General features: G+C 33.8%; 1 protein-coding gene across 6 annotated transcripts; it reads right to left on the minus strand.

The window, feature by feature from the left end:
- Positions 1–2,899: 2,899 nt before the first annotated feature.
- LOC117206735 (high affinity cAMP-specific and IBMX-insensitive 3',5'-cyclic phosphodiesterase 8-like) lies at positions 2,900–25,330 on the minus strand. Of its 6 annotated transcripts, none has more exons than XM_033446322.1 (20): positions 23,215–25,330; positions 22,189–22,375; positions 21,240–21,413; positions 14,464–14,552; positions 9,122–9,181; positions 8,260–8,591; positions 8,088–8,154; positions 7,802–7,969; positions 7,312–7,526; positions 7,063–7,211; positions 6,421–6,551; positions 6,208–6,303; positions 5,911–6,110; positions 5,514–5,792; positions 5,292–5,418; positions 5,058–5,201; positions 4,717–4,878; positions 4,049–4,178; positions 3,906–3,973; positions 2,900–3,153 (listed from the first exon to the last, which is right to left on the minus strand). In XM_033446322.1, exons 3-20 carry the CDS (start codon positions 21,334–21,336, stop codon positions 3,073–3,075), a joined length of 2,595 nt encoding a protein of 864 aa, XP_033302213.1. In that variant the 5' UTR covers positions 21,337–21,413; positions 22,189–22,375; positions 23,215–25,330; the 3' UTR covers positions 2,900–3,072. The 6 variants fall into 6 exon arrangements, 5 of the variants coding, with proteins under 5 accessions (XP_033302213.1, XP_033302217.1, XP_033302214.1 ...); XM_033446326.1 differs by lacking the exon at positions 23,215–25,330 and having other exon boundaries at positions 8,260–8,319; positions 8,401–8,591; positions 22,189–22,972; XM_033446323.1 differs by lacking the exon at positions 22,189–22,375.
- Positions 25,331–25,812: the final 482 nt, after the last annotated feature.

The following is a 25,812-nucleotide window of genomic DNA, read 5'->3' on the forward strand; positions in this document are numbered from 1 at the left end:
CTTTGGCACGCTGCATGTGTGGAACTCTTCTGTTTGTCTCCGTAATTTCAAGGAGACCAATTTCAAGGAGACTTAAAGGAAACCACTCTCTTTAACGATCCAAACTTTCTTTTATTGCGTAGGTTTCCAAGTTTGGATATCCCTCCGGGGTGAGAATAGATTTGAACGGAAAGGGCGCAATGTTGTCGCGCCCTGATGATTATTCAATGTCAGCCTTTGATGTTATATATCTCATGATTACTGCTGCAAATCGCTGTTTGCTTGTTCTCCAAACTTGTGGTTAGGAATGCGATTCCAATCGTATATACCTGCTGGTGAGGAGTTCCATGCCTCTAACAATCGGAACGAACGTGTGCACGTGTCGATTAGAGAGAGTACTCCATTCGACCGCATGCATTTCACGGGTAATGGAGGGGTACGGGGGAGATTGTCATTTTTCAGTTTCGTGTAATGCGGAGTATACAAGGTCGAACTCTGCGTTAGGGAAACACCCAAGTGTATTTTTCAATATATTTCGAGGGAATCGTTCGAGTACGAACAATCGCTCGAGATCAGCTTGCACTCTTATCGCAGGTGGAGACAATTCCGACACTCGTGAGACTAATCTCCTGGTGCGTGTGTGTATACTGTAATTGCGAGTTCTAAATGAGAATAACTTTATGCTATTAAAATTGTTACTCGAAATAGGCTCGAAAAAAGAAGAATGTGAAAAAGCCCGACGAGCTTCGAGGTTAAAAACTCGATTCTTGTCACCAAAAAAAAAAAAAGAAAAAATAATTTGTGTTTTTAAATATCGAGGACGGTCTATTTACGGATTATACTCTTTATTATAATTGATAGTGTGTATTGTTACTTGCTAGGATACGTGTCATTTAATGAATTTCTTCCTTACTTAGCAAACAAGTGCCAGTAACGCATACTTGGAAGGCTTGTAATCTCTTGATTAATCCGTTACAATGCAGAATTGATTATACATTCTAACATCGTACTATTTACATGTAGCAACAATAATTCGTTGAAAACAGTTGAATCGCGAACTAACGGCACAACTAAGAAAAGAACAACGGTGCATACATACGTACAACAATAACTACGCCTCCTTGTTCAACGAGACAAGTAAAATAGAAAATGTTTGCGTAAAATAAACAAACGGATGCACGCGAGAGAGCGCTTGTTAGCGGGTAAAAAAAGAAGAAAAATATTTAGATTTATAATAATATAATTCAGGGTACGTTTGATGAATTTTAATCTTTAAGTTGATTAAAAACGCCTCGATATATAAGTAAATAAACTTAATACTATGCGGCATTATAGCGATAATATTAAATAGTAAGCTTAACAATCTTTAATAAACGATTAGGTAACGCGTAATCGACCAAATATTTACGATAATCGATGTAATATTTCTTCGAACTTTCGACAATTCTCAACGTATTTTCGTGTTTTTCTGGAATATTATGTGTTAGGCATTTGTAAGTCGATCAGAAATGTCAAAGCTGAACGGGAAACTGACAAAAATCTTCGTTACATCACATAAAGCAGAGAGATTCATGCCCGAAGTAAAAACAAACTCTGCCTCTTTTGCCCAGATTACTAACTAGGCTATAATAGTATTTTAACGTGTCTCTTTGATACTGGATAAAACGACTTTGATTATTCGTGTGTTAGAGAGAACGAGCGAGAGAGAGAGAGAGAGAGAGAGAGAAAGAAAGAAAGGAAATACTTGTAGGTACTAAGAGGTAATTTGCCTGATATACACATTACTATTATATAATATAAATATTATTAATTAGTAATTTGTAACGATCCATACTTGTATTACTTTTTGTGACTTAGTAACCGAGTTTGTAATCAATTTGTCAGTGTTATCTTCCACGGTAATGGCTTTCACCGGAAGCGCTACATTTTTTCCCCGCTGCTTACGTTACAGCATACGAAACTTAACTTTAGATCCATTACTATTAATTAACATTTATTATTATACATATATACCGACATCACACGATGTATCTACACACACATATATATACTTGACGTATTACGGCAACAATATTTATGAGTGTTAGATTTTCCTCATAGGCATCGTACAATTAAAAACTAGACTTTCTCTATGTGTAACTGTAACAAGAAATGTGTCGAGACGAACATAAAAACTTTTGTCCAAGAGAGAGCATATAATCCACACGCGCGAGAAATTCTTGTCGATCCAAAAACGAAAGATATAACGCACTCCGATATATTAGTATCTTCGTTCCGCAAATTATGTAACACAGTATCTGTATCGCCTAGCTGTTTAGGCCCATACCACTTCCTTTTATTGGCTGAGAGAAACAATAAAGTGAAATCTGACGTCAAAAAAAAAAAAAAAAAAAACAAGCGAGTTCTTTTCAATTAAGCTCAATTCTCCTTCCTTAGGATAAAAAAAAAGTAATAGAATTTTTTCCTTAAACGTTAGGGTTGAAAAACCTAGAATATATAAAGTCTTAAAATGTTCATCGATAAAACATTATGAAAAAAAAAAACATTATGAAATGACGTGTATTGAAAACTATGCAAAAATTAAGTTGAAGCTTACGGTCAAGATTTAATTGTATAACGAAAAGAAAAGAGAAAGAGAAATTAATTCATCTTACGGTTAAAAAGGTCCAATGTAAATAATAATTGTTAAACTCTGTTATGTACTTGAACTTTGAGCATGATCAAAGTTCTTTAGGTTTCACGGTTGGAAATAATTTCAGTGGGATATGTTTACCGTCATACGGGAAAAGAAATGAGTAAAGAAAGAAATATTTTTCATGACGGCGAACCATTTCGTTTCGTGGTGTCATGAGCCTAAAATAGATGGACTTTCACGAAAGTGGGTAGGTAGAAGAAGAGGAAAGGATGTAATAAGACAGAGTGGTTGAATTACATGTATTTTCTAAAAAAAGGCTTACAACTGTACGACGTGCGTCGTATATTTATTTATCTCTATTCCTTAAATATAACGAATATTTTACAAATCGTTTGTACGGGGTTATTGTATTTTGGGACGGACGAAAGAGTATAAGAGGGACGATTGATTTCCATGGGTCACGAAGGTAGGTGGTATATTCGAAGTTCGGGGAGCTCTTGTATCTTTTCGATGTCCGGTAAAGTTGATATGCCTCGATCCTGATCACCAACGAAATAGAAACTCGGTACAATATTTTCTTAACTTTTTCGCTTATTCATGAAAGAAATAGTTCTATTTTTGGAATATAATCGAATTTAGATAGTGCCCTTAAAGAATAGCAGTAAAAGTTGAACAGTAATACGAGATTGTTTGAGAAGCAAGTGTGAAGTTCAAGACACAAGAATAATTTTCGAACTTTTTAACAATTGATAAAGAAAATAGTTCGTTTCATTTACCGAGTATAACTGAGTTGAGTAAAGTTTTGCAAGAATAGTGAGAGAAGTCGGAGAACAATACTCGTACAAAATAGTTCAAGAAGCGAGAGTAAAATTCAAGGAACAAGAGTGGTGAAATTCAAGCACAGTACTATTTGTGGTTACAAAATTTGTTAAGCTTTCTGATTAGTGATAATTTTGCTCCGTTTTTCTAATATAATTGAATCTCGTGAAGTTCTAAAAGAATTGCGAAGGAATTTAAAGAGTAATACAAAACGATCCTAGAAGCAAAAGTCAAATTTGAAACACAAGACTAATATTGAAGCACTATGTTATTAGTATTTACAAAATTTTTAAACTTTCAGTAAGTACAAGTGTCAAAAGTAAGACTCAATCACTGTATCTTTCATCTTCTTTGGCTGTTGATAAAAAAAGAATAGTTTCATTCGTTCCTTGAATATGGTTAAATTTAGAGATTGAAGAAAAATGCAGTTCAAGAAACAAGAGTAAAATTCAAGAATTAAATAATTCCTTACGTTATATTCTTTCCATTTCTCGTAATTCTGCCTCATATATCCCACCATCTCTGGCATGTCGATAAATGCTGAAAATAAAACAGAGTTACGCGCTGCACAAATACAAAAATACGTCTGAGCAAAGACGTAGATGCATCACTGACCATCCCACGCCTCGACCATGTCGTTGATAATGAAATCGACGAAACCGATTTGCGCTTTTGGTATCGAACACGTTGCTCTATCGAACATTGGCATCAGTACCGGCAGTTGCATCCTTTTTTCTTCGTCAGTCTGCAATAAATTATAAAATCATATCGACGAACTCGAACATGCGCCCTTGGAATTATTTTATGGATAAACTTTTTTTAATATTTAAAACCAACAACACCTCTAAGCGAGGAAGAATTAAGCAAAAAAAAATAAAAAATAAAAAAAGAAAAAAACACGAAACATTGTTTTGAAGTTCAAGAAGTATAATTATATGTACATACATACATAATTATGAAGAGGATATATTATAATTTAGAGAATTTAGTTTAATTTTGTCTTTGAACTTTTACACGCCAATCTTATTCCGATTTCAAAAAATAGAAGGACATATTATTTCATAAAAAGATATTTTCGGAGTAATTTTTGAATAAAATTGAAAGGAAAATCACGTGTATGTATATCGCCTCTTATATTTTTCTTGAATTTAAGACATTTGTTAACAACAGAAACATTTAGTGATTAAGATAAAAATGACAAGAAGAATGTTGCAAGATTAATAAAAATCTCTGAATTCCAACGGTGTAAGTAAATCATTCGTGTCTTATTGAAGTAATAGTACCTGATTAAAATACTCTTCTGCGATACGTCTGGCCCATTCGACGCAACACTTCAATGGTCGAGTCGGATTCGACACGTCCGCGCATTTGATCATCATTCTTTTAACCAATACTACATTCTCTGGCTGTAACACAACTGACATATCCACGGTGTCCGTGTAATCCTGCACTCAAATTTTAGGGAGATTAATAGGACTGCTTATAAGAACCCATAGTGTTTAATATCGAGTAGAAATGACTTTGTAATAGATTTATAAAAAATAAACCAACTGGCAATTGACTGAGTTCGAAGTTTAATCAAGGAAGGATAAAAGCCAGAAAGAGATATAAATAGGCACATTACGTCTAATTGTGGGCTGTCCATCATCCTTGCACTGCAAATATTCATGAACTTAGCCAGATGTTCGAAATGTTTCGTCATCTCGGTGGCTAGGATCATGTCTATCACTGTTTGACGAAGTTGTTTATAGGTGTCTCTTTCCAAGTTCTATAAAATTAAATAATCGATCGTAACAAAATATCTCGACTTTCAGGACTAAACAAAAATGTATAAACTCGACCGTCGTTTGAAACTTACTTTGAAAATATTCACATTGTCATCCGACAGTGATAATTTAAAAGTTAGTGCTGCATGGTGTGATTCAAGGACGGATAGATCGTTGTAGAGAATCGCTAGTTTGTTGTCAGAGTTGCAAAGAAATTGACTGAAATCGATTAGAGTATTGAACGAATATTCGAGACATATAGTTTTAAAGAATTACTTAGATTAGTTGATTAGTGGAAGTAGAGCTTAATTTACCTAGATCTACCCGGATGATCGACGTCGTGAGCAGCAGCCGCAACCAGAGTCGCGACCTCGTCCAAAGGTTCCAAGATCTGTTGCAGCCTTTCAGACTGCATGAATCTAGCAGTAGCTTGTAACACATCTGCAGCGTGCGTTGAATTATGATAACTATTTCGACTCTGATAATTCATCTCGATTACGGTTAACCAGTTCTGTACGACCTTTTCTTCACAACCGAGTCTGGCAGGCACGCGGTACATATTCATGATGGTCGTCCCCAAAAAGAGTAGTGGCCTGCAACCGGATAAATTAATCGATAGAAGTTTAATACTTAATTAATTCTATACTTGGTAATATTATAAAAAAATGTATAGGTATATCAACTAAAACAATTTTCTTTAGAACCAAGTACCTTTTTTCGGTTAATATTTCTAGTTTGAATATATCGAAATTCCATTCCAAACATCTTTCCAAAATTTCCGCGATCTCCTGAGGCCCTCTGAAACTTTTGATTTGCATACGCGAGGAAGTAGTCGTAGTGAAAGCCTTTGACATCGAAACTCGCGTCGATTCAACTGATGATCTCCTCGATTCCCACGCTTTCCTCGGTGACTGTGTCGATTAATATTAAAAAGAAAAATCAATCGTTAAGAAATCAGTCGCAAAATAGTTGATACGTAGAAAGAATATTTTATAATTTGAATATTACGGCAAGCAAGGCCCCGACGAGATCGGTTGTTACTGGATCGGTATCTTCTCTTAGGGATGGCACATACAGTTCGGTAGTTTTGAGAATATCAATGGCCTAGGTAATTGATTAATATTTATTACGTTAAATATAAATATTTCAGGTTCCATTATATTATCTTATTATAAGTATCTCAAAGTAAAATTTGTAAGGAAGAAGGAAAGGGAAATGTACCTTTTCGATTTGTGCTGCTGTATCAGGGGTCGTAGATTCGGTGATCGCGTTAGAAAGAAGGCTGATCACTTTTGTAATGGGTGCATCTAATTGCAAACTGTGTAACTTGTGTGCACTGGACCGCCTGCGGCCTGCAATTCAATGAAAATCCTTATCGTTTCGTGGAAAATACAAAAATACTGATCAGTCGATCAGTTGCGAACATACGAACAAATTCTACGTGCAGTGTTTTTAATTTTATGATGGTCATGTATCGATATTCCAGAGACTGAAATACAGATAGTTTGATTGACTGGAATGTATCTTGAAAACATGTAGTCAGAACTTTTATTCTTCCTTTCTCTCGAATTTCAACCTATTTCCAAGTTGTATATGATTGATTGAAATATTTATCTCTTTTGAAAACAAGATGAAAGAATCGAATTTCAAATTATTTTTATGTCTTGTATAATTGTGATCGAGACTTACTCAGAAGATCTAAAATTAGCTGTTTAGTAATTTTAATTAAATGATTCCAACGACGAAATGTCTTTTATTTCTAAGTCGAGACAAAAGACGAAAGTACTAGATTAGTTTCAAGTTTCTTACGAAACATTAAAAAGCCACGAATTCTAAATAACAAGTTGAAAGTGAAAATATTACCCTCGCTGGACTTCATATCAGATGTCCTTCTCTGAGACACAATCATGTTTCCTCTCGAATACACGGACTGTGACGGAGTCGGGCTGAGCGAGCCAATATTTTCCGACAAGTACGTCGTATCGTATATATAAATATAATGAGTCGGTTTTCTGAAAGAAAATAGAAAACCATTGGTAGAACAGACGAGTAAAAGAAAGATAGAAAATAATGTATTCTACGACAAAATGGATAAATTCCGAATTCACTTACTTCAAGCTAATACTGAAAGGTATCACCCTGCAACTGATTGTGATCATTTGATTGTTCTTTCGTTTACAATTCATGTTCCCTTCGAATTCCCGGCCTTTGCTTATGTGTTGTTCCATTAGAACAAAATTATCGTAGACCACTATATCCGCGATGCTTTTCCCCAAGATTTCGCTGGTCTTATAGCCTAGTAACTTCTCGCTAATTTTATTAACAAACTGTAATCAAAAAAGTACACGATATATGGTCGCTAACGCCGAATATATAATAAACGAGATACAATTAAAAAGATTTAGATATCGATAATTCTTTTAATAATTTTATGAACCGTTCAAAATCTTGAAAGATATATGCATGTTTTTAAATTAATATAATAATATGTAGAGTAATAAAAAAAATTGAGGTACAATCGTCGTGATGAATATTTAAAATGTCAAAGATGTGGGTCTTTCATTAATTATACACGAATGAAACAATTAAGAACTCGTATTACCTGTACAATATGTTTATCGTTCGTCACGTGTACCATGTCGCGGCATCTGTCAAGAGCTACATACAGCGCGTTGGCAGCCGCCAGTTGTGTCCTTGGTAATAGCGCACTAGCATAAATTCCTACTAGTTCGTTTATTAAGAGTCTCTCGTGGGAACACTCCATTAGAGCCTGAAACGAGTCCCCGAATACTATGCGTCCATAATCTTATTTAAAACAGTTAAGAAAAAGGAGAAAGACTTCATCAAGGTTAAAATCTGAGTCTTCCAAAATTACTCTAGAAACTCACTCTACTGAATCCTGTCTCCAGTAAATCCAGCGTCACAATTTTATCTTTCTCGCCGTGCATAAGGAACCTATTATAATCCCAGCACGAAAGGAAAATCAGAATTATCATTTGAAGCAAAAGATCAGAAAAATTGTATAATCAGGAAGATTCAAATAAGTATAAATCAGCTTACGATTTCTTTACAAGTGCTATAATAATGGAATTATGGTAAGCGGGACTAGACCTAATCGCCCTGAAATAGATTGTATTTATTAGAATATAAAGTCGTACGCCCGAGGAATTTGGTTGATTTTTAAAAAATAATTCTCCGTACCTACAAATCGTATCGGCCTCTGCAGCGCGTTGCCCCCGATGATCGATGATCACTAGCTCGTGACCTCGATTTTGAAAGAATTCGACCGCTTTTTCCGCGTCTTTCGCCACCGACACGCTCCATCCCAATCGCCTCGAAGTGGTGGCGAGAACGTCCATTTGTTGGTCATCTTTGGGGAAGACCAGTAATATCTGACACGTTCGAAGAATTTATTTCATAGTGAATTATAATCCCAAAGAATTTGTACGATTTACGAGTGACACGTAGAAATATTTGAACACTTGTCTATCGTATCGTAAAAACATTTAGAAATTTTATTATCACTGTAACGAGACTCGGCTGCGATGATTATATTGGTCAAATTTAAAACTAATCTAAGAAAGTAACATGAGTAGCATCACCTCTTGTCCCTACTTTTCAGTTTCTCTGATTAATAAATGAAGTATTTTCACGTATTTCGTAGCTTCTAATATATTCATATTTCCAATCTTATTTCAAATTTCAGTGATACAACCATTATTTTTCCACATTACAGCGCTAATGAAGTTCCAAATAGTTTTATACAACAGGCGTAACATATTCATAGAAATTTTTCATTAGTGTTGAAATATGTTCGTGAGCACACTGTATATGACTAATACTATTAGTCAGGAAACGTAAACAGGCTTATCTATCGCTGGATACATTTAATTGCAACGATAGGAAAAGAAGCTTGACTTACTTTTATGAGACTAGGAACACTGTTCGTTAACGGATGAGCTTCGATATTTTGCGGTCCTTTCTGAAATAAGACAATAAATGATGTACTTTGTAACATCAACGATTAATTCAGCGATCTTAGAAGTCAGCCTCAGATTAAATTTCTTTTCTTTTTTTTTTTATTAACACTACAATTGGCCAGGCTCGTTCAATTGTGCACGTACTACTAGCACGGACTCGCTAAAGTAAAGATCCGTTGGGAGATCTCGGATAACCTTAGCTCGTCTTCGTGTACGCGGTGATCCTTTTAATGTTTTACTTTCTTCATGTTGACGTTCCGAGCTTCGCATTCGTATTCGACTACGTATTGCTTGATTTTAGATGGTGTGGAATCGTGGTGTAACCTATACATGTTAGGAATCGCGGCAAAGAAACAAACAAGTCTGAAGTTAACACGTATAAGAGCGAGACGTTGAAGTTGGTCATTCGATTTGAAGAAATAAATTTCCCGATAACTCTTTCGATTAGTTGACAATTTTTATTTCGTATTAATTCAAATTATTAGAAAACTATCTAAATTCAGAGACACTGAACATCTTTTTTCGTTATTTCTTTTATATTTTGTCCTTCCTTCAAATCTCTTTCGACCTAGATTCTTCGACTATAGGACAAAGTACCTCTCCTTGTCGAGCTTTTATTCTGAGCGCGCGAAACGTCCCAAGTACGAGGTACAGTTTGATCAATCGATACTGAAGTGATCTCGAATCTCCTTCAGAATTGTTTGAAAACGTATCTTGAACACGGAGCATGCGCGCGCAATGATGATAAACGAAGAAACATTCTGGAGAGGAAGTCCCGTTTCAGTGTCTAGAAGTTATTATAAATTGAAATTACATAGAAGGATCAGTTACATATATTCAAGCTATACATATTGTATACATTCTGGTAGTTGTAATAAAAATTTGTCCTGATTGATTGGATTATTTTCTGTCGTCAAAAAATATGTACGAAATAAAAGCACGAAAGGAAATTCAAAATCGACTGGAATTCAGAACATTGTATAAGATAATATGGATTACAAATTCTAGGATACATGAAGATTGAACAGTGTTTTATGATTACCAATTCTTGGTAATCATTATCGAATACCAAAAGCCATTTTCTGTAAAACAAAGTATTTAGTCAGAAAGTGTATAAACCGTAATAAAAGTTCTTCCTGTTTGATACATCGTTTATTTCTACGAAGAAGCACGCGAAAAGAAGATAACTCGAAATCTTTTTATCATTAAACATTTTTTCAGGAGGATTACGCTATATCAAAAGATAATTCTTCAAAATTAATGAAACGATATTTTATAAATGGATATTTATAAATTTATTAAGATTGACGAAGGGTAAAATATATTTTAGAAATTGATATCCATAAATAGATATTGAAAAGTCAGCGGAAAACTGAATAAATATTATACGAAAGAATCTTCAATTACGTTTCACAGAGGTTTTCTGGTACCTGTGTCGGCGACACAAGCGACGGAGGTATTTCGTTTACGTGTATTATGTCTCTGTTCGTGTCCCATTTCTTTCGAAAGGGATCGCACAGTACGCGGGTGATCCAACTGTACCATGTAGATGTCCCATGGATATTCGCGTCCTCGGTCGAACCGCAGACGTAGATTTGTATCTGCGTCGACCGCCTCTTATTTATTTCTAAATCGATCATTAGTACGAACGTAATAGAAAATCGTTAATCGACACAAACGATGCACCCGATCTATTCCATCAATGTACACTTGACAAGTAATAATTACGCATAATTAATCTCCCATACGAATTAGGTCGTGCGAGTCACAATTGTTAGTTCACGAATAGAAAATTGAGTTTAATTAATCGATTGTTCCAGTTGTTTACATTATGCGTTAATTACATATTCACTCTGTAGTGGAAAGAAAAATTATTGTTCAACGAGGTTTATAGCTTACAGCGTTGTTGAAATACGCATTCACGGAAAAACATGCATCACGATACTGACTCGAAAATATCGTGGTTGATCGAGATTATCCTTTCCACTCTCTATCAGGAGCAAAAGCTCGACTTTATCTGCGATAAAGAAGCTCTTCCAAGAGTGTCTTTGTACGATTATCGATAGTGGATTGAATAAACAGTTGATAAAAGGAGCTACACAACACAGTTGATCGATTGGAAATAAATGATATCTGCGATTTTTACGAAGCTATTGAAAAACTCATAGACTCAATGACATTGTAATTTTCTTAATATAGCTTGATAAGATTACTCATATATAGTAAAAGCAATTTTTCAACCATTTAAAAAGATGAGATTAAATACGACTAGCTTTCCAACTTATTAAAATATCTATTGATGAATAATTTTAGAAACGAAAACGAACGCAAGAAATAATTCGAGGTACAGGCTGAATGATTTTAATTCAAACAGTTCCTATGGAATGGCGTGCTTCCAAAGGGTAAAAAATAGTCTCCACTGAAAACCAGATTTCTTTACAGTAGTTTATTATAAACTTTCCAGACACAAACATCAAAAACATCTCCTCGCTGCGAACGTGCTCACTAAACCATCTGATAATTGAATGTTTCATTAGCGCTTACGCTCACCATTAAATCAAATTAAAACGAAACAAACAGTTCGGACTCGCAGAAAAGAATCTATTTAAAAAAAGAAACCTACCGTCACGAAAATAATCTCATTGTCAGCCAATACTTTATAATAAATTTCAAAGACTTTAAAATCAATACTAAAACACGAACAAAACCACGCGAACTCAGAACAAACAATCTATTTAAAAAAAGATCTATTGTTACAAAAATAATATCAGTTAATAGTTTGTATCACATTCAGACGACCTTAAAATCAATTTATTACGTATTAATTTAATTAGAAATAGGGAAGAAAAGACTAGTTAAATATAGGAATAATAAAAAAAATCCTCGATAACGTTAATTATCTACGTCTTAAAGCGAGCAAACAAGAGCGAATGAACTTCCTAAAATTTTTCGACGAAAAATTGTGCAAGGTAGCAGTTCCGGTATAACCACTCGTTCAGCTTCTTTAGCTGCGCCATTGGTGTCTATAGACTGTCTATAGACAGTAGCTTATACCCTGTCTATAGTCAGTCTGTCTGACCAAGCAACGGGAGAAGCTCGAGCCTAGTGGCGTACATCGTGTTTCTACTAAGAGAAAGAAAAAGACACGGTGTAGGATTGAAATAGGTCGTCGTTGAATAATTCGTTCGGACGAGAATCAGAGCTCGACAGACTGATTAAATATTCAGGGTGGTTAGGTCGTATCATGATGATTTTTCGTCGCCGCCCCTTTTGAAACTTCCATGAAAACAGTTGACGTAACATTAATGAGACCGCACGGTACGCTGAGAACTTGCCACATGTTCGAAACGAAACTGTTTTAAATTACTTTTTTCAGAGAGGGTTAATTGCTGATGAGCGAGCAAAAGCTTCGTGATTCGTGAGAAAAGAAAAAACCGATACCGTGCGTTTCCAAATCGATTATTCTACTTTTTTTTCCTGCTCTCCTCTTATCTTGTCGCGATAACCATAAACTTTCTTCTATTTTCTATTTCCGGAGATCGAATGAAGAAAACTTTGAAGGTTTGGATGGAATTTTGGAGAAATAATTTTTGCTCCTGATCGTGGAGGATTGTGCAGTTTGATGTTGTCGATGAATGATGAAGGATGTGGAGATCGGATTGAGAAAGTTAAGGGGGAAGTTAAGATTTGGAAGGAGGGGATAGTTGAAGGATGATTTGATTGAATAAAAGTCAATAGAAATGACACTGGAATGATTGATGTTTGTTGTAATGGTTATTGAATTGTTTTGGAGTAGTTTACAGGCAGCAGGCATAAAGTAGAAAGTTCATAGTACTAAAAAATAATTTTGAGGTCTATATTTATGCATGATCTTGAGATTTCATGTGTTTTCTCTTGAATGCCATATCGGTAGTTCGTTATAAAAATTTTTTATGGATTGAAAATTGTCAGTTAAAAGAGCAAAGTATATATTGTAATGTATTAAATGATCATGGATTTAAAATGACATGATACGATGTTTGAGAGCTTAGAATGTCTACCCATGAATGTATCGCTAGTTCTTATAACTTAAAAACTTGAAACAGCAATAAGAATAGTTAAAAGCAGTAATCTAAAAATTGTCAGTAAAAAGACAAAGCAAAATTTAAGTTCACTGAACGAAAAATTGAACGAGTACCAAAGATTTTAAATAGAATAGCATTTTATGATAGTTAATCGACTACTTTGCAATTGTAATATATAAAAAAACAATTTAATGGCCACAAAACACTAATTTAACAATTATCCAAGAAAGTTTTCAATCTAGCGTGAGAAAAATATAACCAATTGTAGCCTGTTTTTTTCTTTTTTTTATTGAAATCAACAAAATTTTGATTATGTTGTGTTATAATAAATAAAAAATACAGTTTAAAGGGATATATCGTGATCGAAATACAGAGAAGAGAAAAGGTGGGCACAGGTGAAAGGGCACAGTCCAAGAATATCGATCGATAGTGGCATCGTGAGATATATTTAAAGTAGGTTAAAGTACAAAAACAGATAGTCGAAAGGAACGTGGTATAAAATGAAACGACTAAAGCATAAAACGACGTAGTAGCAAATAATTAAAAATATGCAATGCAAAACATAATTAATGGCTACAATGAAAGCAACTACACTGGAATTTAACAGGTCATTATCTTAACAAATTGTTGACTAACGATAAATATACATGTCTCCAGTACAATTGATTCTAACGTTACTAAATTATGTCTTCGTTACGAAAACATATATGATACGAAAAAGTATGTTTCCATTATGATTAATAATTGATAAAAAAAAAAAATATTTTCCTACGCATCAAAAAATATTGGAAGCAGAAAAATTGACTATTTGCCGACATTATATTTTGCAAAAGTAATTATAACAATTATAATAGAGCATCGTGCGAAAGATAGTAATAAGCAGCAATTAGATTCGATTGCCTTTCGTTTATTATGAAAAATTCAAAGTGGAACATTGCTTGTACGCCGTTATCTTAGATTGGAGCCACTACACGTAAATCTAGATTATTAATACGGCGAAATGCTTTATACGTCATCTATCGTCAAAGCGTTGCGCCGATCTCGCTATTCGATAAGTACATTTAGTTTCTGTATCAATAATATTTTTCCATTTTTTAAATTAACAAGCCAACAAACGTTGGAAAATAGTTTTAAACGTCTTCCATTTGGCAAAAGAATTATCTAATATTGAATGTACGTAGACGTCCGGGATGTAATAACGATAACAGAAATTTACTTACTAACGCCGAGCAATCTGCATTTTCGTCGTCATCAACAGCGACGTCTTCGAACGACGATCTTCTTCTTAAAACATCGTATTCTGTTTTCCCTAAAAATCAAATACATTATTATATATAAGTTAAACTTTAGTTACACGACATGTTATCTCAAATAAAAGAAAAACAATTTAAAGTGCATAAAAAAAATTAAATATCAGATAGTATTTAAACATTAGTATGTTTATATGTGCTGCAGCAACGAGACTTTCTTGAATTGATTCATTAATCGAGTAGTTACTAGTTGATATCTTGACAATAACAAGGATTGTTTAACAATCAGATTATCAACGGGCCGCCACGACAAAATCTGTGGGTCAATAGATCAATAGTTAAATGACAATAATTAATTGACAATTCAATGGACTGTTTTCAACTATCTTGTTGCTATGACAGATTGCACAATTAATCGATCGTGCTCCTTTTATCTTTAATATGAAATCAATTCATTGGAATGATCTCTCAAATACCATTATACTATAAAATGCGTTTCAAATTTCTTCGCGAACTCTTTATGTGTTTCTATGAATATTTTATTATAGAAGATATTACAAGATGAATTGCATTTGATCTTGAATGCCAAATCTTTTTTTTTTTTTATGAAGTATTTATATCCTTATAGTGCACAGCGTATAATCAATATATTGTATAACTGAATAAAAATTTGTATGGCACTTAACTGCTATAAATATTCCGTCAAATTGGATAATTAAAGTTGACAAATTCGTGGGAGCAATTCTATAATATAAAAATGAGCAAATCGAAAGAGGGTGTGTGTGAACGAGGTCAAACATAATACCTTATCTTCACCTTTTATGGCAGGATCATTCAGCATTTATCGTTCGATTCGAATGGATCAGAGTTTAAAGATAATTGATCGAAAGTAGGGCGCCTTAATTGGACAACGCGAGCAAGAGTTAGTAGGGACAAAACAAACGCCATCGTTTTAAACTAAAATCGACAAAGTATACCATAGAGAACTACGTATATTGTATAGGTATACATATTTTCTTGATTAGTAATGAGAATTTTTATAGCTATTGATTAAATTGATCCCCGATTCATGCCCTTTCTTATGGCACTCAGACTAAAGTAATTCCATTCTTTCAGCTTGTAGAATTACATAATATTCAAGTACGAAAATGTCAAATTTGACTATCTATAAAGAATATTGTGATTTCTTGGCTTGTCCTTTATATTCTATAAAAACGGTACAGCTATTACTGATCGCATTTTTTTTAAATTGCAAAGTGTGAATGTGTGGAGTGGCATAATATTTTATCGGACAATAAAGCTCTCTCTTTATTAAGAAAATTAAAAAGTATCGATACGAGAAAGAATACCTTGATCAAAGAAATAAATTTTCTAGCTTATTGACTCGTTCTTAATTTTTACAAAAATGTTAAAATTGCTATTAATCGCAGTTCGCTGGAATTGAAGAATATCAATATGCAGAGTCTTACGATATTCATCGAAGCGAAGAGTTTTCTCCCTATCGATGAAACTAAAGAAAGTTGATATAGGAGAGAATATTTGAATCAGAGAAACAGATATCGTGTTACTTCTTGACCCGTGCTTAATAATTGCGTAATTTGTCTGTGCTGGTAAGAAAAATTACACGACTTTTTTCAATATAAAAGAGAAACTACTGATATGATTACGTACCATTGCTAAGTAATATGTCATCCAGAATATTTAATCCTTCGTTTGGAAAGAAAGAGTCATTCGAAGGAGATGCCATATATGAATTTATAAATAAATAATCACAGTGTCGTCTGGCTGTTTATTAAAATTTATACAAAAATCTAAGTTGATGCTCGGTACATAGTTGAAAAATCGGCAATCAACTGTATGCAAATTGTGAAATGATCGATTTTTCGATTACGTAGATCAGTGTCAAAATAAAAATATAAAATTCTATTATATAACGAGTTCAGTTACATCGTATTTTTATAGACATTTAAATCGTCTGTTTTTCGATTCACCACAGTCACCAAGGTAATTAAAGAAGTTTATCGAATCAGCTTCGAAAATAGGGAAAACCGAAATTAAAAGATTTGCGAACAAGTGCACTCGGCCAAATTCCTTGCGACCTCCGATATCTTCCAATCCTTTGAATTACACTGTCCATGTCCACCTACTACTAGTCACGATACACTTCGGCAGAAAAGAAGAAATGATTCCTTAAAAGTTTAAAGATGAAAATCACAGTTAAGAAAGTTCAAGAAATCCAGGGGGAGAAATCGGCGCGCGTATAGCGAACGATGCGTTGTAAGCGGCTCAAAGACAACGACTGGTCGACGGAACCAAAATGTGCAGGTTAAAATTCTACGCGTGAGTGAGTGGCCTCAGAAACGAGATAGGGTCGTTGGAGAAACTCGTGGTACAATAGCCGTGTATACTCGTTAAACACGAACACGCTCAAAGGAACACGACCGGCCGAATAAAATTTCGCAATTAGAGACGCTCGTTAATTATTTTCTTTCTCTTGCAAAAGTGCTTCGAGCAATGACTGTAATTGAATAAACTGTAATATTACCGTTTCTTATAGAGATTTTGTAATTAAAAAACCATCGCTTTAACGAGACAATGTTGCCACGGATACATTGATACCAATAATATTTGTATTTGGCTGTTACGTTGAAGATATCTGCTTGGTATTTTTGTGCCTGCTGTTTTAGTTTTGATAAATAACGGCAATCGATTAGAGAGTTTAGAGTATTGTACGATTGAAGCGAAATATCAAGGAAATTGATTTCTTTCTGATAAGTGTGAGTAGGACGTGCAGTTTGTGAAATGGCGCTTGTAGAATAATTGAGATCAATGAAAGCTATGTTTGAGCAAATGTTTGTCGTCAAAGGTGCCCGCTAAGTGCATTGCTATTGTGTAGATGTAAAGATGATGTTTATTCATTTGAAGTCGGTAAATTGTGAATATTCTAGAAGAGAGTCTGATAGAGTTTGAACGAAGTTACTAAAATTTTACGGATGAATTAGACAATTTTTCCTTCGATATCTTGGATAATGTCTATGAGATCGTTCGATGAAAATTGACGCTTGAAGATGTCAGTATTGGAAACGATGTCAATTAAACAGCTGAAGATGGTAGTACAGATTTCAAGTAAATTTCAATCGAGGGTATTAGTAAAAATGTCAATTAGAAAGTTAAGGAGAAAGTATTTCGAAAATAGTTCAGATTCAATCTAACACGGAAGAAAAACGTTGGACATTTCTCTTTGAATATCTTACGCAATGGTCACAAGATTGGTCACAACGAAGCTTACGTTTAAATGAAAACTGAGGTAAGACGTTTCGATTAAACAAATAATAAGAAGCTATTTTTCAGACATAGTCCAGACTAAATCTAGTACGAAACGAGATATTCCTAGCCACAGATACCTGTCCAATCTAGTAAGTTATCATCTAATTTCTCTCTTACATTAAACGTACACACTGTGGCCGAATATAATCTCAGATGCTTCGATCGAAATACGTTAGACTGTTATAAAAATTCGCATATTTCAAAAGAATACAGGAAAATAGAGCGCCGAGTAAAACAAACGAGAAGCTTCAAACTTCGCAGTGCATCGCTACTTCAGTTTTCAGATTGAAAGAGCAAAATATTTTTTAATTCGTATCTTTTCCTGCAACATTTCTCTGCCACTTTCAAGCAATTTGAATCAAAATGATAACGTTTCGTATTTGAATAAAAATATAGGAGAATCGGATGCTAAGTAAAACACAAGGCAAACTTCAAAAATACACCTCTATTTCGGCTTTCAGACTAAAGGAGTAAAATATTTCCAAGCTGATACTTTTTTCTGCATGATTCCTCTGCCACTTTGTCCAATGATAATTTCCAATATTTGAATCACATTTACACCAAAAACGTAACTGGATACTGTCTTACTCTAAATTAATATCTTGAAGATTATTAAATTACGATTTCAAATTAAGATTCTCTTACTGATCGATCTTTTAGAAAGACAAAAGTTGCGTTTTTTTTATTAGTGAGCTTCAATGACAAGAGCAGAACAATGAATAACACATAGCTAATTTGCTTGCACGCTCCCGAAGGTCCGAATGGAATTGCCATCCGGCATTATCTGTGTCTGATTTGCATTCGTAACCATCGACCCAAATATATGTGGCTCCCTATCACAGAATCAATATAGCGTTTCGACATTGTACCTTTGTGGCTTGTATGATAGAGCTTCTTGCTTACAAACAACCAAAGTAACGCGTTCTGCTTCGGGGATATTCAAATGGATGGATTTTAATGAGGAGGTGGATGACGAGCGAGAAAAGAATATTTAATACGATATCGATATTTTTGATCAATTCGTCGTGAGTATATAAATTGGAAAGGATATATAAATTGCATGGCATCTAAATATTTAAAGAATTCAGATAAATATACTGCAAGGAATAAAAAATTTTCGTGGCACGTGTTTTAGAGCTTATTTTCAAGACGGAAAATTGTAAAGTTCTTAGTAAAAAATGAGAAGCAAAATTTATATTCATTCAATAGGAATAAATTTAAATGGCACTGGGAACTGTATGTAGTATTTATTTGACGATGCTCGAAGAATTTCACCCCCTCCATTCGACTATTAATAACGTTAAAAACAACGAGAGACAGTGGATTGTTTCAAAGATTCTAAAATTAGAACTAATACAAGCAAGAAGTATTAACAAGTGTTAACAAGTACTACAGTACTAAATCTTTATAAGTTATCCTCCGCTATAAGAATTTTCAAATAACATTTGCTCAAAAACCCATCTCTCTATTAAAACGCCGAGAAAGATCAGACGAAATCTAAAAGAAAGCTCAATCTATAAGCATCTCTTTCGACAATGTTGCATCAAAGTCGAAATTAATTCATTTTGCAACCCCTTAGAAACACGCGATCTAACCATGATCGAGCTACGATCCAGCCTATCACCATGCAGCATAGAAATTGTAATTTCTACATAAAAATGATATACGATATTAAAATTACAATTTTTGGATAAGATCGATACACGCTGTTACAATTGCTATCGCTAAATAAAAATGTAACATTAAAAATCATAATTCCTTATGAAATTGTTATCGCTAGATTGGAATTACGTTTCTCGACTAAAATTGATACTCGACATTTGAGTTACGATTCTTGAATAAAATTCATCCACAACGTTAGAATTAGAATTTCCGAATGAAATTGATACACGATATTGAACTTACGATTGCCGAATAAAATTCGTTACATGACACTAGAATTATAATACCCGAATAAGATTGACTCACGACTCGTTCCATCAAAATTCACCAGGGATGTAGTTAGCTTTCCGAAACCTCGCGGCTCTAATTAATTCATGTCTCGAACATTGCCTCCAGTCGAGGATACAGTGTATGGCCACATCGTAGAGAGACTAGGTCAAGGAGAATCACTCGTGGTACTCTCTCGTGCCGCTCCTTTGCGAAACGCAATACTCCTCAGCTGATTGCAATATTTATTTTCGTTCGTCGGACGTACGCGAGCCGACATCGAAGAGGTTGCTTTCCCGGCGTGTGCCATCCGGAATTATCAGATCTGATCAGTGATTTAACGATCGATAATAAATTCGAGTAACTCGTGTGATGATAGCTTCTCTTCCTTTTCCTTTTTCTTTCAAACGTGTTGTCGAACAGTTGTACGATCAGATAAGAAAACGATATAAAATATGAGATACGAGATAAAATATGAATTATATGAGAAATAAAATAACGGAGGATTTGATTATACGAATGTAACCAGCAGTACTCATACGTATCGTGTAATCCGCTTGGGATTATTTCACGATAGATCGTTGCGCGTTAAGTAGTTCAATTTGCCGTAATATTGCGAGCATCATTGGGCTGATGTAACTGACAGAACGTTAAGATTAATTCTAGACTTTGGAATCTTCTCTTCGAATTTAGAATTCTGATTTTTAGAATATGCGTAAGAATGGCTACTTTTACGTTCACTGAAAAGAGTAATTTAAATTGAAATTCGATTTAAATTTGAAGATACGTAGGAACGGCCTTTTCTCGAATGGATTATTTAACTTGATTTTGAGAAGCTTTTTTAAAAAAAATAGATTATTATTTGGAAAGTAGGAAAAACTGGTATAATTTCTTGATTAACTAAAATGGCAGTGAAAGTACTATATTACTATAAAATTATCGCTAATTTGATTCCTATGTTAGTTAAAATATAATTAATTTTAGAATTAATGAAAGAATAAGACAATAAAGTAGTTGAAAAACTAGCACACAGACCATAAACATAGAAAAGAGGTAACAGAATTTTTTAATCATTTAAAAAAGCAATGCAAGCATTACTATTGAAATATTTAGTTGTTTGATTGTTAATTAAGAGTAGAAAATGATTATCAATGAATAAATGGAAGGATTATAAGTTAAAAAGATAATTCAAAATAGATAAAAAATTTTATTATTTACAAAGACTGTAGAAACATTAATTCGATTGTGAATAACAATTAAGAAAAGTTTATTAGTGAGTAATTGAACAGTTACGACGAAACAGTTGTAAATTAATTTACCTCGAGTATTAATAGTCTATAAAAAATATCTATAAAAGGACACAGAAGAATAAAAAACAAAAGAATAATAAGAAATAAGTAACATATCTGATGATTAAAAAGGCTAAATATTTGGAATTTTGCAGCGTGATGCATAATTAAAATTCCATGAAGGGTAAAGAGAGAAATTACCGAGTAAAGATCCTTGGTTGACCATATCCGAGTGCTTTCTCTTTTCCGCCTCCCCTGTATCCTCTATACATTCCAACATACTAGTCTTGCAACCCATCCTCCAAGCAATTTCTCACCTCGTGCACAATTCTTTGTTCCTCTTTGACATATCGTTCACAGTTCATTGACTGGATTCTAGAAAAAAAAAAGAAAAAAAGAAAGATAGTTCCTGTTATAAATCCTGTTACAATAAGTTAGGTTACAGTACTTCTTCCAATATTTTTTTGTCGAAGGAAGGATCTACTAAGATATACGTATATAAAGGGAGCTTATCAAATTAAATTACCTAAGAGATAAAATCGCTAAGAATTAATCAAATTATCCAAATCAATTATCCAAATTAAATTCGCCAAGAAATCAAATGTTCGAGAATTACAAAAATTATTCAAGCAAATATCCACAGTAAATTCTCTAAGAACTGGAACTGTCATGATTTATTAAAATTCACAAATCAATTATCCGAATCGAATTCTCTAAGATACGAAACTGGTAAAAAATCATGAAAAATTGGCAAATCAATTATTCGAATTAAGTTATATTTACAGAGATAACGTTCCATTCACATACAAAGATAACAGAAAATTTCTTTGCAAATATTTATGATACATGAATATTTACGATAGGGAAAAGATTCACGACAAGAAACGTGACTCGCATAATTAATTCGAAAACGAGAATTCGGCATGTTCGAGAAATGCAAACAGGTTGAACGTTCCTCCTCAATGCCGTGGAACAAGTTCGAGAACGATGTGCATACATACGTACGTATGCTGGTAGTACAGGAAGTATCGAGTGAGAAAGAGACTGGATCAGAATGAGTAGGCAATTCTGAATATTCATGAGGCATTTACAACACTATTGAACATAAAACAGCATGTTTGTAAATTGACCGAAAACAATTGAAACTTACCATGAAAAACGTGTACAAGGCGAATTTGGTTTTCATGATTCTTGAAGAGTGCATGATAATAGAAAGGATGAAGTTCTTGCATGGTTTGAGCACTTGAAAGTGTTTAACACTGATTGACACTAAATTACACGAGACATGTTTCTTACTGCACAAATTATTCCTTTGGTTTAAAATTTTTCATTGAAAACTGCAATTACACGAAGTTCCTTTATGGTGATGAGATCCCTTATAATGACATTGTACGACGAAGAAAAATTAGGCTTATCGAAAGCAATTACCAGGCGTAAAGATTCATAGATTTTAAGAATTTACTATAGATATTTTCGTATAGCTCTTTATGGCATTAACATAATATAACGTTGTAGATTATTTGAAAGAGATATTGCTAAGATGAAGTTATTCGAAAGATCAAGAAATTGATAAGTTCTTCAAAATAAAATTACGTGATACGTAGGAAAATAAGTTTTATCGCTTAAGAAAATTAGCCAGTAACACAGATAAATTAGATTAAAAATGAGAATAAGCTAGCAAAAGTACTGAGATATTATAAGTAGAATACTTTAGTAATATTACTCATATGAAATCAAGAGTCAGCAACATAACTTAATTACTTTAAAGAATTTAAACATTCTACCGTTTTCCAAAAATTCAAAAATTATCCTAATATGAAATAAAAGATTAGTACAAGCCGCATAGTAAAATTAACGTAAATCATTTAATATAGATCATCGAAAAAGATAATGTTTCAATGAAGTATCAATCCTTTACAAATCTTTTACTCAATACACACCGCTGAACAACATTTAGAAGCAAGTTGGAATTCTCAAACGAGCACCAGCTACTCACGACGAATGTATTATAACAATATTATAACATTCTTTGCAAAATTACAAATTCATTTGTATTGAATCGATATTATACGCAAACACGATTTCCTGCACAAACCGATATTCCACATTCATGAATGTTCCAACACCTAATTTTAGTGAAAACTTCAATTTAACTGGAAAAACTCGAAATACTCACTAGCACGAGAACGCCGAAACAGAAACTGAAAATTACCATCAGCCAGCTTTATTCGTAGCCCAACTAACAAACTGAAAGAGTCATTTTGTCTGACACTGAACCGGACGACACGAAAGCCAGCTCGAGAATCACAGACACGCGCTTTCAATCGCTGACATTCTTCTCTTTATCTTATCACACAAGCCTGTAGTCTACAGGCTGTGGAGATCACCAATTCCAAAAATTCCTACATCCAAAACTCGCTCAAACAACAAATTCACGTCACAAACTCCACCCGATTTCGGTTTATTTCACGATCGTAATTTCTTCGACCATCCTAAACAACGTTTGATCGACGTAACCGCGAGGATTACATCGCGTTACTAAACACGTAAACACGTCATCTGTGCACGAGAAAATTTACGTTTTGCTTGCTTGAGAGTCGGAGAGAGAAAGAGAGGAAGAGATAGATGGAATTTAATCTAAATCTCGGACAACACGTTAAGAATTAAAAATTTCGAAGAAAAGTAACGACAATAGGCTGTCAATGAACGATAGATCCTCTTGGACGTAGACCAAATTGAGAAATCATCGAGTTTGTCAATCGATAGTTCGGTCCCGATCGAGATCGCGTTTCAACATTGGCTCGAAGCTTCCCAGAGACATTTAGACCTCGAGGCCGCACATTCCTCGTCAACCATCCGATATTTATTGCTGTCTGTTTGTTCCCACTCGCGAGTAATTAATGTCAACTTTCAGCTTTCTGATTCGAAACATCTCCAAAAGTTTTATTCTCCAAAATTAGAATTATTGATCGACGACGAAATATTTTCTATTAAATTCCTTGTTTTCCCCTATTTTGTTCCAAGTTGCTCACGATATTTTAAAAGTTCCGTAAATTAAAAGTTCCATTACAAGTACGCGAGAAAACAGTACACAGTGAGGATTGATCGATGGACGACTAGACGAATCACGTTTTCATCGACGATTTTTCAACCACGATCGACCGATCCATTGTTAGGCGACACAGTATCCCGAGATGTGCACGAAGTTTTAATAAAGCTAGGCCCAGTTGTGTAGACTGCATGGTGGCCTCGAATCCACTGACTAAAGTTCGCGATTCCACGAGGACAATGTGAGCTGAAGAGGCCACAGGTCGGGATGCCTCAGCCCCTCTTCTTCTTGAGCACGTAGCCAAATTATTTTGTTTGCTCTGTGGTACTGCGTCGACGCCAGGGGATCTCTTCTTTTCTTTAAGGGCACGTTCGCACTACGTGACATATGATTTATTCGTTTATTAGAGTTTGTTTTGATAAGCAAAAAAAAATATCTGTTACGAAATTTTTGGTAAATATCTTTTCGAGATAAAATTGATCGGTGACAGATTACATTTTTATAAGAAAAGGAAAGGATATTATTTACAGGTTTCTTTTCTTAGGCTTCAAATTGATATAACTGCAAAGTATTTCTTGGTAAATATCCTTTAAAGATAAAATTGATAGTTTACAAGGACCTTTATAAGGATGTATCGCGTGACAAACGATTCTTTAGCTTTCTTGCTAGGTTTAAGTTTACTATAACCAGATGATGTTAAAATTGATAAGATTAAAATTAAGATTAAGGTTACCATTCTTCGATAACAAGATAAAATTGATCGATGTCTAAGTTTATCCTCATAAGGATGTTTCATGTAAAAGAGAATTTTTTTAATTTAGATTTCTTGGCAGATTTAAAGTTGGTGTAACTAGGTGTTTTTAATTGATACATCCCTGATAGTTCATATCTTCGTAAGGATGTTTTATGATAAAGAGTGCTTTTTTCGATAGATTCATCGATAGGGTTGAAGTTGAGCTAAAGTAGAAATTTTAGAAAGGTATATATATATATGTAGGTTGAATTAGGTAGGATTAGCGAGATAATGATTGAAACATTAGCAATTAAATCTATAGATAAAGTCCATAACTACTATGATACTATGATAGTTTCCCAAAAAATAATATCGTTTCAGGAAATTAATGATTAGAATGTTAAAAAGATAAATGTACGCCCATTAACGAAATTAATTGCGGCAACATCTTGAAGAGCAACATAAACCATTAGCAAAGATTAATCGCAGAAACTAACGTAGTTTCTCCAACAAAATTAATGGATACTGTGTTTTGGAAGCTATCGCGGATTATTTAGTTAGAATAGTCGAAAACACTAGAGGTAGAATTCGATGTGAAATATTTTTAGCGTTTTATTGAGAAAGAGGATTCTAAGAGGACTCTAAGAGTAATAGCAAAAAAGATCGTTTATCTTAAAAAGTTTATTAATCATTTAGGAAATAGAAAACAAATATTTTAATTTTATTCTCCATAGCTTCTAAAGTGAATCACGAACGATTAAATGACACTGTAGAGACAATAGACATGATTAATTAAGATGCATACAGTTAGACAATGAAATTATCTTACGTATGTTATTTAATAATTCATAGCTTGATCGTATTTTACTGGATTGAGAAGATACTAATGATATTTTTGATGAATCGATAGATACAACACGGATAGAATAATAATAGGTACAGTGGCATGAGATAGTGTATGATAGGTTTGCAGCACGATACGAATGTCACGT

This window comes from Bombus bifarius, unplaced genomic scaffold (assembly GCF_011952205.1).
Source record: "Bombus bifarius isolate JDL3187 unplaced genomic scaffold, Bbif_JDL3187 scf7180000008008, whole genome shotgun sequence".
NCBI lineage: Eukaryota > Metazoa > Arthropoda > Insecta > Hymenoptera > Apidae > Bombus > Bombus bifarius.

Coding starts and splice junctions, on each gene's coding strand:
- LOC117206735 (XM_033446323.1), bottom strand. CDS start 21,336: ATGGGTTGCAAGACTAGTATGTTGGAATGTATAGAGGATACAGGGGAG. Junction 4,879..5,057: donor TGGACAGCCCACAATTAGAC/GTAATGTGCCTA, acceptor ATTTGAGTGCAG/GATTACACGGACACCGTGGA. Junction 4,179..4,716: donor CAGAAGAGTATTTTAATCAG/GTACTATTACTT, acceptor AATTTATTGCAG/ACTGACGAAGAAAAAAGGAT.